The sequence below is a fragment of the Lytechinus pictus genome, chromosome 3 (genome assembly GCF_037042905.1).
Source record: "Lytechinus pictus isolate F3 Inbred chromosome 3, Lp3.0, whole genome shotgun sequence".
In the NCBI taxonomy this organism is placed as follows: domain Eukaryota; kingdom Metazoa; phylum Echinodermata; class Echinoidea; order Temnopleuroida; family Toxopneustidae; genus Lytechinus; species Lytechinus pictus.
Window position 1 is genome coordinate 56,824,249 of NC_087247.1, and position 14,438 is coordinate 56,838,686.

Sequence of the window (14,438 nt, forward strand, 5' to 3'; positions counted from 1 at the left end):
ATTTCTCAAATGTAGTTTGCATTGGATTGCGCAACTAAATGAAACGACTTACGGACCAGCGGTATTGACAGCACTTCTTCGTGAAATTTGAAAATACTATAAATTATGGGTGAATATTTGAAGATCAACCATTTTAGCGAGAACGGTTACGAAAAGAGAAGGGAAGGACAGGAAAGAGGCCAAAGCAAAGCATTTCGCCTTTCTGGGGACTGAATACGTTTGACTCAAACTTAGTTTGAGAAGCAGTCGCTGCTCTGGAATAGCTCGGGAAGGCGGCGAAAAGAACGGGAAGTCAAGCCGTCGTACCGTACTACGGTAAGTGTTCTGTAAATGTGTGTGTGGGATACTGGTATAACAACATGATATCCTTATCTAAGTCACGTTTCATGATGATTATCTAAATCTAGCATAGTATAGCTTTGACTTGCAACTGTGTGACTTACATTTCATTACACAGATGCTATTTTTTAAGCCTTAAGCCGGATCATTTCATGGTTATGGTGCCTTGTCCTTAATGATAGTGATACTAATCATTATGAATGGGGTGTCCAAACTTCGCCGACTTTTCAAAGATATTCTTCAGGCTTAAATTTGTTCACAAAATATCCACAATTTATGCAAAACCAATTTAAGAAATAGTTACCACATTGACGGCAAGATCGTAAACTATAAAATCATTGACAAAAATGTGAAGTAGGTCAAGGGGTTTCGCCGGTATCGCGATCTCAAAATTCTATTCCGATCGACGAATGCGCGCTGTGCTGGAAAACCGTTCTGAAAAAGTGTGACCTAACTTCGCGGACCAAAGTTTTTGTGGAGATTTAAACAAAAACTCAAGCTCAAAAGGTGAGATATTTATATCAGATTGACGACAAAAATGCTATAAAATCAGTCGGTACCACATTGAAGTCACATTTTTGATGATATCTGCTTGTAAAATGATGATATCGTAATGCTTGTTGAGAATATCAGATTTTTCCGAAATGGGCGCTAACGGTGACAAATTTGCTGATCTTTTGTCAATATTTTTATGAATACTGAACTCATCCTGAAGAAACTTCCATCAAAGGGTAATTTTAGGTCGCTTTTCACGTGGATGATGTCAGATTTTAACTAAGGATATTGGTTAGTTTTTTAGATAATGACTGTCTGCGAAGTATGGACACGCGCGAAGTTTGGACTCACTGCCATATAGTCTATATATGGTGAGAGTACCAATTATCGACCACCTCTTTTGAAACCGACCACCTTGCGCGCGTTAAAATTATTGCGTATTACAAACGATACGCGCGGGAGAGTAGGCGCAGTGCCCATAGAAACGGTAAGAATCGATTTTACGAGAAAAAAAAAAGCAACAAAAAGTAAAAATTTAGTAGAATTAATCAAAATTATATTGACCAGACCCAAACCCCGCTGAAAAACCAAGAAATCCGATAGGAAACGGCTTTAGAACAAATATCCGTCGTCAATCGTCGAATCATGTGCCGGAGCTCGCAGTGGAAGTAGTGAGACGATAATTTAGCATGTTGACATCATAGAACTGATTTTGAAGAGTAAAAATATTTCGCCACCGCGACAAGAATCGGCCGTAAACTTAGCGTAACGCAGGTGGTCGGTTTCAAAAGACGGGTGCAAATGAGCAAATGTAAAATCGTCGTATTCGTTGTTGGTCAATATATGCGGATTGAATCGGAGTCGCCGAGCGAAACATGGGAATCTGATCTGCTCAATTTTCTGCACAAATGAGACGAAAACTGGGTAAAATTGATGAATATTTTCGCAGATACGATGCTTAGAAGATTAGGTGGTCAATAAGGGGTAGTTCCAACCATACTTAGTTGATTGTCATTGTGGACAGCTCAGACTCAGTTGCAATTGATATATTTTACTCTTTTTTGGTTTTTATTAAATTTCCCATTAGAGGGTCTAGCCCATTATTCACAACATAAAACTTGCCCTATTCTTATGCATAACAATAATCCATTTTAAAGATTTTAAGGCACATTTATGAAATTTTCCGAATTGCAGCTATACATGCTGCTCATGCAATTATGCCTATTTTTGAAGCTAATCAACTCAAGATAACTTTTATTCCTTCCTCAGATCCACATTTGTTGTAGAATCTTGTGTCAGTCCTTTGTCAAGAGTTAGACACTCCATTACACCATGGTACGTCGAGAAGGGTCCCGCTTTGGTATAAATACCAATCACAGCATCAGGCGCCTGCCATTCCCATTCAAGAATGTCTATGCACAGCAGAATGTTGTTATCGAGACAAAGCTGGATGCAGAAGGTTGCCAGTCAAAGAAAAAATCCAAGATGGCTCTCAGGGATCAGCTTCTGAAAGATACATTTAATATCCAAGCTAGTGGTAAGATCCATTTTCAGTTTTTTTATGCATGAATAAAATAAATTAATATTTTGATAGATGATGTGTAGTTCGATTCATACTTTAAATACAATTGAAATTTGTTGATTGTAAGAAGTGAGAGCAACAGTTTTCATCATATTAAAGAAAGTGAAATCTAATGAACCATTACTTTCTTTTTTGTAAAATCATAGATGTCTAAACTTTTGAACCATTGTTAACCTGTAATTTACTGATAGATTGGTGATTGTAATATAAAATGTCTGGGTTTTTTTCCTGTTCATTTAGATGAAACATCATCATTGAGTTTTTCTCTGAATAAGGCAAAGAGATGGGAAGTCCTTGATGACATCAAGGAAGAGAGTAACCATACAAACCATTACATCATCCGAGAGCATCACATACTTCAGCGGTCATCCGGTTCCTCTGGTCACACCTGTGTGGAAGTCTTTGACTCTGCTGCTGAGACTAGGATTAGATCACCCAAGAAGAAATATGCTAAGGCTACTGATCTCATTGAATTGGACCAAAGTAAAGGAGTCAAAGAGGATGCAGATTTTGGGAAAAAGAATTCCAAGCGATCAAGAAAGAGGAGAGCAAATCAAGAGGAAGAGCAAGCTGAGAATTTGATCCAATATGATGTCAGTCGAGTCACACCAAGAGAAACCTATCAATCATATGCTAAATCTTCTGCTAGTTCAGGTAGGCCCATTATTGACACAAATTGGTTCATTTGCTAGTAATACAGAATTGTGGTTTTGAATATAAGTTATATAACACAACACAAATTCCTAATTTGGCACTAGCACCTTCAGGTAATTCGTTCAAACCTTAGCATTATAGACATCTTTTTCAAAAACCCTAAAATTCTGTGTAATATCAATTTAGAACCAAAATTATTGATTGAATTTTTTCTTGACTATTTGGGTGTAATGATGAACATATCGATAGGTTTTTGTTTGTCCTTTGTATGAGATGATTTCTATAGGAGGACCAGTATATGGGATGATTGCCAATATTACTATCTCTATTCAAATTGGTAAGTAGTAACTTATTTTACAATACAAAAGCCTGTCGAAGAAACTTGTGCTCAACTAATCTCTTGTACTCTTTTACTAATTTTTACTTTTTTGTACAGAATGCAGAAAGAGAAATAGCAGGAATCGATCAAAGAAGTTAGACCAATGCCAAATGAGTGATGTATACTGTGATGGCTTGTGGGAATTTTCTGAATTCTCTATAGATGAAGAAGAGGAAGAGTTCTTCCAAATGGAAAACACTGACATACCTTATCAGATGGAAACCAAAGAGGCCGAGTCATACAGGGTTCCCATGAATGCCTTAGTTTATGGCGCCATGAGTTTGTCAGCTTTCTGTTACCATGACCAAGGTAGGCAAACACAACGCAAACCCATAAAATCTACCAAGGATAGAGTGTTCCCGATTGATGAGAAAGATGCTGTAATTGCTATCCATCAGGAATATATCATCCCAATAAGAGAGAAAAGAGCCACCAAGAAACGAGCAGCTAAGAACATCAAGAAACATACCAAGTTAGAGCCAATGACCAAACCCGAAGATCCAGGTAAACATCAGCCTACTACTGTCCTCGAGAAACCAAGTACAGCTGTCACTGTCCAAGCTGATGATATCACAGAGCAAAGTCTGAAAGGAAAGTTTGGGGATTGCCTGATAAAGGGTCAGTGCATGCCTTCTCGCTATGCTATCAACATCAGCCAGCATGTCATTGATCATCTAGCATCTAACCCTGACAATCTTGAGTTATCTAAGCTCCTCCAACAGAGTGGACATAACATCTTTACCATTTTAGAATATTCATTAGATCCATTTCAAGTGGTGAGACATGATGGTAGACTGGTAGAAAGCATCAGAATGAAGATATGTGGGGTAGATGAAGGAGAGGAGACCTTGACTGGTGCTTTGTCAAGTCTGATGAGCGATAGAATCACAGATGTAGTTGATGCTATGAGCCAGTCTGTAGCATTGCTACCTGCTAAGAGGTAAGATTCATTTCTAGTAATGATTGATTGCTTTTGATAAGAATACAAGCTGATAAGCAGTATAGGTTCTGTCTCTTCTGAAGGAGAAATGTCACAAATGGAATTTGGATTTTTAAAAATTTGGTACAATTTCTACTGCATTACATGTATGTTTTGCTGCTCCTAAAAAGCCACTGTGTAAGCTTATCATTGAACTCGTAAGGCTGAATTCACAAATGTGATTTTGAAACCCGTCGGTTAACCCATGGTTTATGCAGATTCCATGTATAAATTATGCTTATTTACCGCGCATATTAAACAAATGTCTAATGCTGATGCCCGCTTTTGCCACAGCGCACCAAATTGACACCTGTTGCCATGGTTAAGTATGCTATTTTGTTCATGAGTCCACTGTAGAGTGGACTCATTAATTCAAAACAGTGGTATCATGAATAAAATAGCTTACTTAACCATTGCAACAGGAATCAATTTGGCTTGCTGTGACAAAAGCGCGCATCAGCATTGGATATTTCTTAATTTTCACAGTAAATACGATTAATTCATGTAGGAAATCCGCATAAACCATGGGTTCAACCGATGGTTTTCAAACCACGTTTGTGAATTCGGGCCTAAATTTGCAATACGATGAAACAAACAAAAAAGTCACTTTAAAAATGTTAATTTGCAGATTTTTGCTTGAAGTCTTGCCATTCATTTTGGCTTACTTTTTCAATGAAAGCAGGTGAAGATAAAAAAAAATTGTTGCTAATTTAGGATAAACAGATCTATAGGCCTACCTTTGGAAAGTTGTCTAGCATTAATTTTTTCAAGGAAAAAAAACATATGGAGCATTTTTTTTTCTATTTTAAGGGCTTGGCTCATTCAAATCCAATTTCGCAAAAATATGAAATTAAAAATATGTTCACTAAAGTTTTAACACTTTCTACCTTTTTTCCAGCTACCATGTAGAAAAGGAAATTTCCAAATATAGTATCAAGCCTGCTTTGGTAGTTGGTACTGTGCAGACTACTCTTGGTTGGAATTATCACACAACTAATGCTAATAAAGCTATTCAAATGGAAGAGGTGAGACTTATGTAAAATTCAATTAAGATTGGTATATTTGAACAGAAGGACAATGCATAATGTACATATGTATACAGACTTTGCCTGATTTGGTATTAACTAATGTTGAACTAATTTCATGACATTAAAAACATACATAGTTTAACTGCTTTCTTAAAGATTACAAAGTTTTAGCTTTGTTTTAAAAAAAAAAATTGTTTGGGCAGGTTATTTCAGTAAAAGATTTGAATGATTTGTGTGCCTTTTAAGTAATTTCAAGGGTAAAATTATGGAAATAATTGAAAATTGCCTCTTATTGACTGAATTATGTAAAATCTTTGTTTGGAATATTATGTGTCCTGAAAATACAGATGAATGATAATGAGCCTGTGGGTGAGTTGGTGTCATGTGGGGCATCTATTGCTTGTGAGACATGTAACATCTGTTATGAAGAGCTGGATGAAGAACATGAGGGAACTGCTCTTGTTGCTTGTAATCATTGGTTCTGTGATGAATGCTGGAGAAACCATCTTACTACACAGATTAACCAAGGAAATATTCACATCACTTGCCCAGTAAGTATCATCAGTTTTGTATTTATGTTAAACAGGTTAAATACAATGAGTCCTTTGCAAAGAGCAGTTTATGATTAAAAAAGTTTATTTTGTGCTCTGTTCACCTTTCAGTTGAAAATATTTGTCTTTATATATTATATACTGCTTTAATTGATGCATGTGATATTGGTGTAAAGGGTTGTTGGATAGGCAAGTGCAATCATGGTTTAGAGTTATTAACTTATACTTAGTAAAATATTTAATGATGATTGATGCTTACCGATTTCTCATCTGTTACAGGAGTATAAATGCACTGTGCCTGTTGACAAAGTAACCTTGATGTCTTTGGTTCCATCAAAAGTCTTCTCTCGTTACCATATCAACCAAACCAACAGTGCCCTGATGCTACGATCAGAGCTGCATTGGTGTCCAATGCCTTCCTGTGGTCGGTTACTCAAACTTTCTAATCCAAATAGATTAGTTTCTATAAACTGTGAATGTGGGACGTTCTGGTGTTCATTGTGTAAACAAGAGGCTCATTGGCCTGCTACATGCCAACAAGCAAAGTTGTACAGAGATGAAGCAAAGGACTTATTCAGTGAGTACCAGTAGACATTCTTCAGAAATCTAATCACATTGCTACTCTTACATAGTAGAATATTAGTATTATTGCCCAAAAGCAATATATATTATAATCTCTATATGAATTTACTACTATATACACTTATCAATGATCTTTCAATTATCTTATGCTTTCCAACAGAGCTAATGATGAACCATATAAAGATCTTTGCATTAATTATTATTCTATGAATTCCAAACCATTTCACTAAATCCGTAACTAAATTTATTGCAGTGTAAATAAGGGACCCCCCCCAAAAAAAAAAAATGTAAAAGTAAATTCTGGAAAATAAAATCAAATTGAAAAATGACAAACAACTGACGAAATGGGTTTCTTTGAAAGTTAAGTTTTAATTTAATATTTCATTAATGCAGGAAAGAAAGATGATGGATTAATACATTCCATAAGTACCAAGCCTTGCCCATGGTGTAAGTACCCAATTGAGAAATACTATGGCTGCAGTCATATGGTATGCAAGTGTGGATATGACTTTTGCTGGGATTGTGGACAAGCCTTTAATGGAAGACACTACAATTGTCATTTGAAGAAATGGAGGACTAAGGTAATATACCGTAAGTAACGGTGTATTAACCGCACCTTTTTCTCGGCGGGATATAAGCAAAAGTCAGGGGTGCGGTTTATACACGGTGACGGGTCTGAGCCCGCCCGCGTAGCCCCTCCCGAACATGTAAGAAGTCTGCCAGTTCACAACACATCGAGTGGCCGGCCGTAGCCGCCCAGTGCAATGTCGTTTAGAGGGGTATGAGCCGCGGGTAATGGGTAGCGATTATTATGATCTTATGATCAAATACTGTCGTAACAAATGCACCCACCTTCATGACACTAATTTCGACTTTATTCTCGATTCAAAGCAGCGAAGTTCCCTGGCTAAGTTCATAGAGACGCCAAGCATTCTCGGTAATAATTTGTCACAGCTGAGCGAGAGCCAAGAGCTAGCTTGCGTTGTATTTTGGTTTTAGTGCGACTTAAGCTGGCGCTATTCATTTAATTTAACCCCTCAAAGTCCCGTTTCGCGCCAGCTTATTTTTTTCTTTCCCGTTTGCTTTTCATAAGATACCATGTACACCGTGCACCACGCACGATAGAGACGGCACGAAGCCGTCAAACAACTGGAAAAAATACAAATTTCTTTGTTTCTTGAACCTTCCTGTAATCCCGTATCCAAAATTCATGCTAAGACATCGAATGCTAGACAAATTCTGAAAGTGATTGTGAGGTTGTGATGCAAGAAATGTGAAAGACACAGATCACAATTTGATAAGATGTACTGGTAGTGGTACCGTATCGAAGTTTGAAATGTACATGTACAAGAAAGGCAGTGCTGTGTGTGTGTACACTGTGACTGTGAGGTGAGTGAGTGTGTAAATTGCCAATATTGGCGGGACCTTTCTTTCTTGCTAACATTTGTAGATGAATTGATCAAGAACAGCAGATTTCTGCATACTGGTAATCTCTTTGAATACTTTAAAATCTTTAACTTAGTTTTTGTTTCTTCGTACCTCAAATATGCATGTAAATGTGAGGATTTTTTTTTTTTTTTTTTTTTTTTTTTTTTTTTTTTTAGTCCAAAGTTGGGGGTGCGGTTTATACACGGGTGCGGTTAATACACCGTTACTTACGGTAAGCTATTTCTATATCATTTAAAACATTGAGAATATAACTCTTCAATTTAGAATTAGATTTACAACCCTACTTTTGTAGTCTTTTCCTACCTTAACATGTAGGTAAACAAAGTTATATTAGTCTCTCAATTTAACTACATGCTTGAAGGTTATGACATTTCTTTTGATAATGTCCTCGACTTTATATTTGTCACTTATAACTTCAATCCCTTCAGTATAAAAACCTCTAGCAAGTTTATATGAATTTTAGGATTTATTATGGTTAAGCATGATCCACAGATATGATATGTGGTGGATTGCTGAGGGTCCTGCATTAGTTAACATTTCTTCGTTTTGAATTGAATGATTATATTGACCTGTTAATAATACTGAACATTCCCCTATGTAACCTTTGTATCCATGTAACAGTGAAACCCCCTAAATCTAAAGATTATGGTCTTTTTTTGTTGGCTTTAGGTGTATTCTATTCATCCTGAAGACATTGTAGAAAAGACTGCTGTTGAGCTTGCTATAATTCATCACAAAGAGAGAACCCGGTTTGCCTGCCATCGTCGTATCAGAAAAGCAAGGAAACTGGCAATAAAGATGGTGAGTTGAAACCCACTTTAATGAGAGTTATGGGATCGAATGATCTATCATAAGAAAATGGCTGTCAGGGACTACTACACTTTCGAAAAAAAATGTCACCTCTAGGTTGTTTCCCTTCTCCACCCCTTCCTTTATATCATAATACCCTGTCACCGCCCCTGCTTACATACGTCTTTCTGTGGAAAGCAGATGATTTAATCAGTTTGTTGTTAACACTAGCTATGAGCTTGAAGCTAATCATTAATTGGTTATGGATTGCATTCCAGGTGAAGACTGAGAGAAACCAATCAGGGAAGGATTCAAAGAGCACCTCCGCTCTTTCCATGGAAACCAATGAATCCTGTCAACTCACAGAAGTTAAAAGAACACTTGTTGATGCTGCCAATTTCATCTCTGAGGTATGTTGACACTGTTGACACTTTTTTTTAGACACGCATCAAATCAGGAGGGGGAAATAGATGTTAAAAATCAATAGGCTTGTTACAAGTACAACTAAGTAAGAAAACACACAGATACACTTAGCTACATTACACAAACCACCAGGGCTTATCCAAGGGAATTGACACTTTGACTCACAAAGATATGATTTTTTCTTGACTAAAACTATAACTAATGCAAAAACATGACCTTACCAAGAATCTATAACATTAATCCAACATTTCACTCCTTGTCCATGCTTCTATCAGTCTCAAAATCAGTGATTTAAAGCCCAAACCTAATTATCTCGCATGTAATAAATTTACCACCAATTCGAAAACATCACACAAGTATTGCCATGGTGCCCGCCAGCCATGCATTGCGGAAGCGCTGTTTTTTAATCAGCAGTGAATTTACGTGCAAAAATAATTAGATGTGGGCTTTAAATTTAAACAATCACACCTTTTATGAATCGAAGGGTCAATTCCCTTTGTTAAGACATGATGGTCATGTAGTGTAGCAGTAGTGAAGTGTTATGGAACATACACTTACCATCACCTGAAGTAAATATTGATATACTACAATGTGCAATCCCAATAATCTAATTTTCCAAGGCATCGTATAAATTGTATCTCCTCTGATTGTTTAATCTAGGCTGAGTTTGTTTTAGAGCATCTTGAGATTTTGCTTTCAAGTACAACTCATCACAGCCATAATAGGATAATCACAGAACACAAGACAAGGCTTATCTTCATCGCACAGAAACTTCACAAGGTATGGTTTTGTTTTTATGTGTAAGAATGATCATAAAGAGGCTCTTTTTAAATTAATAAGATATTTGTAATCTAAATCTGTCTTTGAAGATTTCTGGGTTCGGGGGAAACATGTGCTCGGCCGCGCGACCCGCCGAGCATCTCTAGTTCATATTTTGTAGTTAAACAGATTGATCATTTTTTTTTAAAGAAAAAATATTTTTCTGTAATGGATGAAGTGGTTGGTCTTGGGTGTACATTTATGCTCAGTGGTATACTCGGAAGTGATCTGTTATCTTGTCATATAATGGAAACAAAACTTTTAAAAGAAATCCAATTAGATTGTGTGTATAAAGGTAGTGATGCAATTTCGAATATTATTCTGTTTACATGTCTTGTTAAAGCTAAATGAACGTAGTTGCAGCAAAACACTGATTTCGTGAGAAAGTCTGTAAAACCAAGGTTAAGTATTACTATATCATCGTGGATCTAGATCTGGTACAGTTACATAAACTGAACTTTGTGAAATTATAAAATCTAAGCTGAAAAACGATCACACTGAAGATCGCCAACACAGATACGCACACATGGGACAGTGTATTATTATTGCTGGAATAAAGACCCGACGAAAGTGACTGAATCCGCGCTTATTTTGCTTATTTCTCAGCTATTACACAATTTCTTCCAGAATCCTTTGGCACATATTATTTATTCATACAAATAGACACTTGGGTGGTCATTATATTAGATTCTGTAAAAAGTCATTTTGAGATTGTTACCACAACTGGCATTTATCTTTAATAATGAATTTTTAAATCTTTTGTCATTTTATTTTGTACAGATTTTCAGGCAAGGAATTACTCTCAATGTGTCAGATATTGAGTATTTGTTAAACTGTGGGAAGGATTGTTTGAGGTGGATAGCTTTGTCAACCAAACAGCTCACCAACACCATTGCATCAACTGATGAGTATTAGGACAAATACTTTAATATAGTCTGCAGTCATAACTGTGCAATATTTCTTCTTCTGTTGATTTCAGTCATCTTTTTAGAGTACAGTGTACTAGATTGTTGAGGCGGCAATCACATGAAGTTGAACACATGACATTAACTGCTGTTGGAGACGAAACTAAACTATCAAGTAATATCCTGTATACCAAGAAGCATCATCTGAATATATAGGCAAGGATATATTCGAAGAATGAATGTTATGAAAGTTTGATAAATATTCAGATTCTGTTGGTACCTTTTTCATGTTTCTTAAATGGGGAATATGGGATGAGCCTACCATTTCACCTCTCTGTGTTTACATATAAACCAATATTTCAGTTGCAACCAAGTATTTTCTTGGAGGAGGAACTGGAATTGTGATCGATTTCTGTGCAATCCTTGACTAATAATATCTATGAATGTACTTATTTTTTGTCACCCCCATCTCCCATCAATTGACTACCCTTGTAAAACATGGCACCCTGAGATGCTAAAGCTCCTATGAGTAATTGACTGATCATGCTAATCCCTTAAATTGTCAGCAAAAAACATTGGTGTAACTTCTAAAGGTTTCCATGGCGAAGAAGAAGAATGCATTCGGTTTCGCGGTTCACCTTGTATCTGTCGTGGGCAATTGCTGGTCGATCTTTTTCTAGTTATTTGATTATGTAGCATAATAGGTATATGATTAGAGCCATCATTTGCCACAATAGTATTGGCTGTAAAACAATAGATGGACAAACCACATATGTATTTAGAATGGTTGTTTGCCACTAAATTGATCAAAAATTATTATTCATTTTCATGGAGAAAATTTTTTATTTATTTATTTCTTTTAAAGATTTACATGTATCTAATATTTTCAGTGAGGCTGTGTGCCTGTTATATGCATGTAGATCTGTATCTGGAGGCCAATTTTTTTTTTTTTTTTTTGGGGGGGGCTTTTCTTTCACAACTTCCTAAATCTGCAACATTGGATAAGTTTTAACAATGTAATGAATTTCCCAGGCTCCCTTTTTGTCTCGCCTGCATAGCAGAGCGAGACTATAGGCGCCGCTTTTCCGACGGCGGCGGCGGCGTCAACATCAAATCTTAACCTAAGGTTAAGTTTTTGAAATGACATCATAACTTAGAAAGTATATGGACCTAGTTCATGAAACTTGGACATAAGGTTAATCAAGTATTACTGAACATCCTGCCTGAGTTTCAGGTCACATGACCAAGGTCAAAGGTCATTTAGGGTCAATGAACTTAGACCATGTTGGGGAAAATTATTTTCAAAATCTTAACCGAAGGTTAAGTTTTTGAAATGACATCATAACTTAGAAAGTATATGGACCTAGTTCATGAACCTTGGGCATAAGATTAATCAAGTATTAGTGAACATCCTGCCTGAGTTTCAGGTCACATGACCAAGGTCAAAGGTCATTTAGGGTCAATGAACTTTGGCCAAGTTGGGGGTATTTGTTGAATTACCATCATAACTTTTAAAATTTATGGATTTAGTTCATGAAACTTGGACATTAGGTTAATCAAGTACCACTGAATATCCTGTGTGAGTTTCAGGTCACATGACCATGGTCAATGGTCATTTAAGGTCAATGAACTTTGGCGGTGTTGGGGGTATTTGTTAAATTACCATCCTAGCTCTGAAAGTTTATGGATGTAGTTCATAAAACTTGGACATAAGAGTAATCAAGTATCACTGAACATCCTGTACGAGTTTCAGGTCACATGACCATGGTCAAAGGTCATTAAAGGTCAATGAACTTTGGCCGTGTTGGGGGTATTTGTTGAATTACCATCCTAACTGTGAAAGTTTATGGATCTAGTTCATAAAACTTGGGATATAAGAGTAATCAAGCATCACTGAACATCCCCTGTGAGTTTCAGGTCACAAAACCAAGTCAAAGGTCAGTTAAGGTCAATAAACTTAGGCCATGTTGGGGTAATTGTTGAAGTGCCATCATAACTTTGAAAGTTTATGGATAGAGTGAATGAAATGTGGACATGGGTGTAGTTGACAGTCTTAAGTCTCCGTTCAAATGTCATTTATGGTCAATGAACGTGGCATTATGTCATTATATGAATGATGTTTTTGTGAATGATTATTTTATAGTAGTTTTCAAAGTTAGCACTGCTGCTATATTAAATTGCGTAATGCAGGCGAGACTGCCAGAGGCGTTCCACTTGTTTAGTTTCCAGGGGTCTTTTGACCATTTCAAGAGCTATATCACCTAAAGGCCCCATGTATTTTTCCATTTGTATCTGCTATCATAATTTTGATATTATGAGAGAAAGTTAGGTATACTAATACAGTGCTTAAAGGTCAAGTCCACCCCAGGAAATGTTGATTTGAATAAATAGAGAAAAATCAAACTAGCAAAACGCTGAAAGTTTCATCAAAATCGGATGTAAAATAAGAAGGTTATGACATTTTGAAGTTGCTTATTTTTTTCACTTAACAGTGATATGTACAACTCATATGAGACAATCGATGATGTCCCTCACTATTTTTTTTATTTTTTATTGTTTGAATAATACAATATTTCATTTTTTATAGATTTGACAATAAGGACCAACTTGACTGAATCATATAGTATTAATCAATGCTCATTCCACATGTTCAGGGAGGAATTAATCGCTGTTTCACTCGACAATGAGGAGAAAAATAGAATATTCCCTATTTCATATAATAAAATACAAAAGAAAAAGTGAGTGGATGACGTCATCAGTCTCCTCATTTGCATACCCACCAGGATGTGCATATTACTGTCTTGTGAAATTAAGCAAAACTTTAAAATGTCATAACTTTCTTTTACATCTGATTTTGATGACATTTTCAGTGTTATGCTTGTTGGATTTTTCTTTTTTTTATTCAAATCAACATTTTGTTGAGGTGGACTTGTCCTTGTAATATGTCATTCTTTTGATCCCTTTGTGAGTCTTTAGAATCTCTTCAGTTTACTTGACATTGATATTAGTCTTTCTCTTCTCTACAATTATTATTCAAATAGAGTTAATCGAAATTGCTGTTTCTTTCTTATTATCATTCTATAAAGTAAATAATTCATGTTAGAATGTCAAAGATTTGTTTATGCTTTGAATTTTCGTATTTACCTGTAATCATCCATAGACACATGATTATATATATCCCATTTTAATACCACTACTTTAGTTTTATGGCTTTCAATGACTTTATACTGCCTAATTGTTCATAGTCATGTCATCAATGAATGAAAATACATGTACTCAATTAAAGTGTAGTCAATTGAATTTGTATTCCCTTGTATTGCGTTGTATTTTATTGCTATATATTAAAGGAGATTAAACCCTTGAAATAAGTTAGTTTGTGTGAAAGCAATGACAAAGAAGATAAATGAAAAAGTTTTAATTAGAAAGAGCATTTGAATGTTAATGTCACTAATGCAATGGAAATC

At 35.9% G+C, this 14,438-nt stretch overlaps 1 protein-coding gene across 5 annotated transcripts; it reads left to right on the forward strand.

Moving 5' to 3' along the window:
- On the forward strand, window positions 1-14,280 carry LOC129256937 (uncharacterized). Of its 5 annotated transcripts, none has more exons than XM_064097426.1 (13): window positions 1-315; window positions 2,104-2,371; window positions 2,657-3,070; window positions 3,507-4,389; window positions 5,327-5,453; window positions 5,804-6,007; window positions 6,287-6,584; window positions 6,983-7,180; window positions 8,194-8,249; window positions 8,708-8,839; window positions 9,106-9,237; window positions 9,911-10,030; window positions 10,850-14,280. In XM_064097426.1, exons 2-13 carry the CDS (start codon window positions 2,167-2,169, stop codon window positions 10,982-10,984), a joined length of 2,904 nt encoding a protein of 967 aa, XP_063953496.1. In that variant the 5' UTR covers window positions 1-315; window positions 2,104-2,166; the 3' UTR covers window positions 10,985-14,280. The 5 variants fall into 5 exon arrangements, 3 of the variants coding, with proteins under 3 accessions (XP_063953496.1, XP_063953497.1, XP_063953498.1); XR_010293122.1 differs by lacking the exon at window positions 8,194-8,249 and having other exon boundaries at window positions 47-326; window positions 6,983-7,170; window positions 10,850-12,208; window positions 12,402-14,280; XR_010293123.1 differs by lacking the exon at window positions 8,194-8,249.
- The last annotated feature ends 158 nt before the right edge of the window (window positions 14,281-14,438 follow it).

Excerpts from the sequence above, each read along its gene's own strand:
- LOC129256937 (XM_064097426.1), top strand. The coding sequence starts at position 2,167 with ATGGTACGTCGAGAAGGGTCCCGCTTTGGTATAAATACCAATCACAGC. Across the intron at positions 2,372-2,656 it reads ATTTAATATCCAAGCTAGTG|ATGAAACATCATCATTGAGT; the intron begins GTAAGATCCATT and ends CTGTTCATTTAG. Across the intron at positions 6,585-6,982 it reads TGAAGCAAAGGACTTATTCA|GAAAGAAAGATGATGGATTA; the intron begins GTGAGTACCAGT and ends TCATTAATGCAG.